Source organism: Solanum verrucosum, unplaced genomic scaffold, assembly GCF_900185275.1.
Source record: "Solanum verrucosum unplaced genomic scaffold, falcon-dt-bn FXZP01000594.1, whole genome shotgun sequence".
NCBI classification, from domain to species: Eukaryota; Viridiplantae; Streptophyta; class Magnoliopsida; order Solanales; family Solanaceae; genus Solanum; species Solanum verrucosum.
Genome location: NW_026020468.1, coordinates 106,911 through 109,859, shown reverse-complemented (window position 1 = coordinate 109,859; position 2,949 = coordinate 106,911). Strand labels below are relative to the sequence as shown.

General features: G+C 32.3%; 1 protein-coding gene across 1 annotated transcript; it reads left to right on the top strand.

Moving 5' to 3' along the window:
- Nucleotides 1-1,201: 1,201 nt before the first annotated feature.
- Nucleotides 1,202-2,448, top strand: LOC125808987 (protein RADIALIS-like 1). The gene is made up of 2 exons (XM_049488666.1): nt 1,202-1,557; nt 2,198-2,448. The coding sequence occupies exon 1, from the start codon at nt 1,283-1,285 to the stop codon at nt 1,538-1,540; it is 258 nt and encodes an 85-aa protein (XP_049344623.1). The 5' UTR covers nt 1,202-1,282; the 3' UTR covers nt 1,541-1,557; nt 2,198-2,448.
- The last annotated feature ends 501 nt before the right edge of the window (nt 2,449-2,949 follow it).

Below are 2,949 nucleotides of genomic sequence, written 5' to 3'. Positions count from 1 at the left end.
TGTGAACCACTTACAATTCTCAAAGTTCCAGCTTGAAATGTTTAGTTAAGGACAGAAAGATTCGAACTATCCCACTGCTCTAAGTGACATACAATCACCTAACCATCAGACATCTTTTTTGACAAACATTTTCCTTTTAGTATTTCTACCTTTTATTTTCATTTCATTTATTATTAATATATGTATATCTAGTAGAAAAGCAAAAACACTAACGAGACAATATTATGTGATACCCCTGAAATCAAGATAAACTCTACTAGAAGGCTCAAAATTAGTAGCATAAAAGATAGTTCAGGAATGCTAGTGATATCTTTGACAAACGAAACAGTGTCATGTGACACCCTGAAATCAAGATCTCCAAGGCTCACAACTAGTAACATAAAAGATAGTTCATGAATGCTAGTGATATCTTTGGCAATCTCTTCTTCAGACTGAACTCTGTAACTAGCTAGCATTGTGACACTCTCGTGAAAGCTCCTGCTGTACGGCTAGTGAATTTGGGTCCCATCTCTTTTCCAAGTCAATATCTTGGAATATATAAATGAAACAAGATGATAATGATTCTTGATTGTTGTATCTCAAATTAAAGATAAACAAGTGATAGATATTTATTTTTTTGACAAGTGGTGTGCTTAATCCCAAAGGATTACCATCTAATTACAATAATAGAGTTATTAAGCAATCCCCATAAAACAACCATGTGAATAAGTCCCTATTAGTCTTAGGTTATTATTTATTTATATATATGCTATATGTGATAGAAAAGGACTAGTAACTAAAACTTATTAGATTTTGAGTATACTTTAATTTATGTGGCTCCTTTGAAATGAAAGAGGTGTAACTAAAATTGAAAATTTGTTTGGGGGATACTGATTCTTCATGCTCATATTTATGTGAATGTTCTTTTTCCATCTCTTCTTGTGGTTCCTAAGAATACAAATCACCAAAATTCTTTGCAATAATTTTTTGGGCCCACTTTCACCCCTTTTCCCCTTTCTTGATAACGCGCCAACTTGTTTGCACTTTGACTATTTCACCGATATACTACTATTTCCCACTAGGTACCTAGTAAATATTTGATCTCCAACTATTTTTACTTAACTTTATTGACTATGATAATTGATACCACACACTAGTAGGTGCATTCTCCCTCCCTTTATAAACAGCCCTTTGCCAACTCTGTTTTCACAACATACCAACTCTGCTTAGTCTCTTCTTCTTTGGCTCTTGCTATCTCTGTTTCAACATTTTTCACAACTTGTGATAATTAACAAATATCATTATGAGTTCGATGTCATCTCAACACGGTTCTTCAGGATCATGGACCGATAAACAAAACAAGGCGTTTGAGAAGGCATTGGCTGTGTATGACAAGGAAACTCGCGATCGTTGGTCCAATGTTGCTAAAGCAGTTGGAGGCAAGACTGCTGAAGAAGTGAAACGACACTATGAAATCCTTTTAAGGGATATTTTTTTTATTGACCATGGTATGGTGCCCTTCCCCAAATACAAAACTACTGGAGGAACCACCTCTGACTAACATTATTCTTACTAAAGGTATGCTCCATCAATCTATCTTCCAACGAATTTAAGTTATATGCACTAACATTATTATATGGCTAGTAATGTGTTATGCACTATAGGACCAAAAAAAATGTATGTGGTATTCCACATTACCTCAAAACCATGCAGGTTATGACTAACATTAAAAGATACTAGTGCTTTGTAAAGTGATGTCATAATCTAATTAAAAACAGTTAGTTTTATCTAATGTAAAAACAATAAGGCAACTATCATACATCACCCCTTAATTAATTCAACAAAAAAGCAGTGGTGGGGGGTAGTAGGGTTAGGTTGAGGGGCCACCTTCACAATATGGAACATATCTACGTATTACACATTCCTAACACGAGTATCCTAATAGGGACACACCATGGGACAAATGTAATCTACTCTCGATGGCTAGGTTCATCTAAATTTAATACTATATTTATTTTACAAAGTACTATATAAACAAATATATTTATAGTGATGACAGATAATAGATCTGCAATTGAATAGTTGATGTGCACACATAAATTGATTCTAACACGAAAGTACACCAACATCGTTTTGCATGAATATATATATGTTAACTTTAGTCCAAATTTTATTTAGCTAATTTATTCTAATTATTTTTCTCTATATGTTCATGCAGGATGCAAAACCTAACACTTCATTGAAGTAACAAACGTCAATAAGCAGACAGGAAAAGTGCAAATAATTGGCCTTGGAACCTGCCTTTTTAAATATTTAATTCAAGTTGTATATTTAATTTCTCTGTCCAATTAAATTTTAAACGCTGAGTCTATATTAATTACCTACGGAAGGAATCATTTGAATTCTGTCTGCTCTTGTACTCGTCATGTCTCCTCTAATATTAATAATTAGTTATATTGTTCCTTAAAATGAAGCGTGTATTATTTTATGACTCTATTTGTTACACTTGTTGTTACTTTATTCAGTAAAATGCAAATACTTTAAAGGGATCAGAATAAAATATAGTAAAGAACTAGATCTTCGATCTGATTCTCCATTCGTTGCTAGTTGAAAAGGATTTTGAAAATAGAACAAGAAAAATTAGAAACTAATTAAAAAATAATTCTCCACGTTATAATCCCCTCTCTGGGCCAATTCCCCTTCCCCTACGCCCAATTTATTAAAAAACAACTAAATATTCTACTTGTAACCTAAATAATATATGAACATCCGGTAGTAATTAATACTAGTAGTATATGTACACGGAACCAGAATTTTAAATAAGAATATTCAAAAAAAATAAATCATCAAGAATATCCAACAATTTATTTAAATAAAGAAAAGGTTTATATATATATTACGATTTTTTAACTAAAGAAATTCAAAGAATTTGCACATCTCTCTATCTGGACTAGGGGTGTGCACTATTTG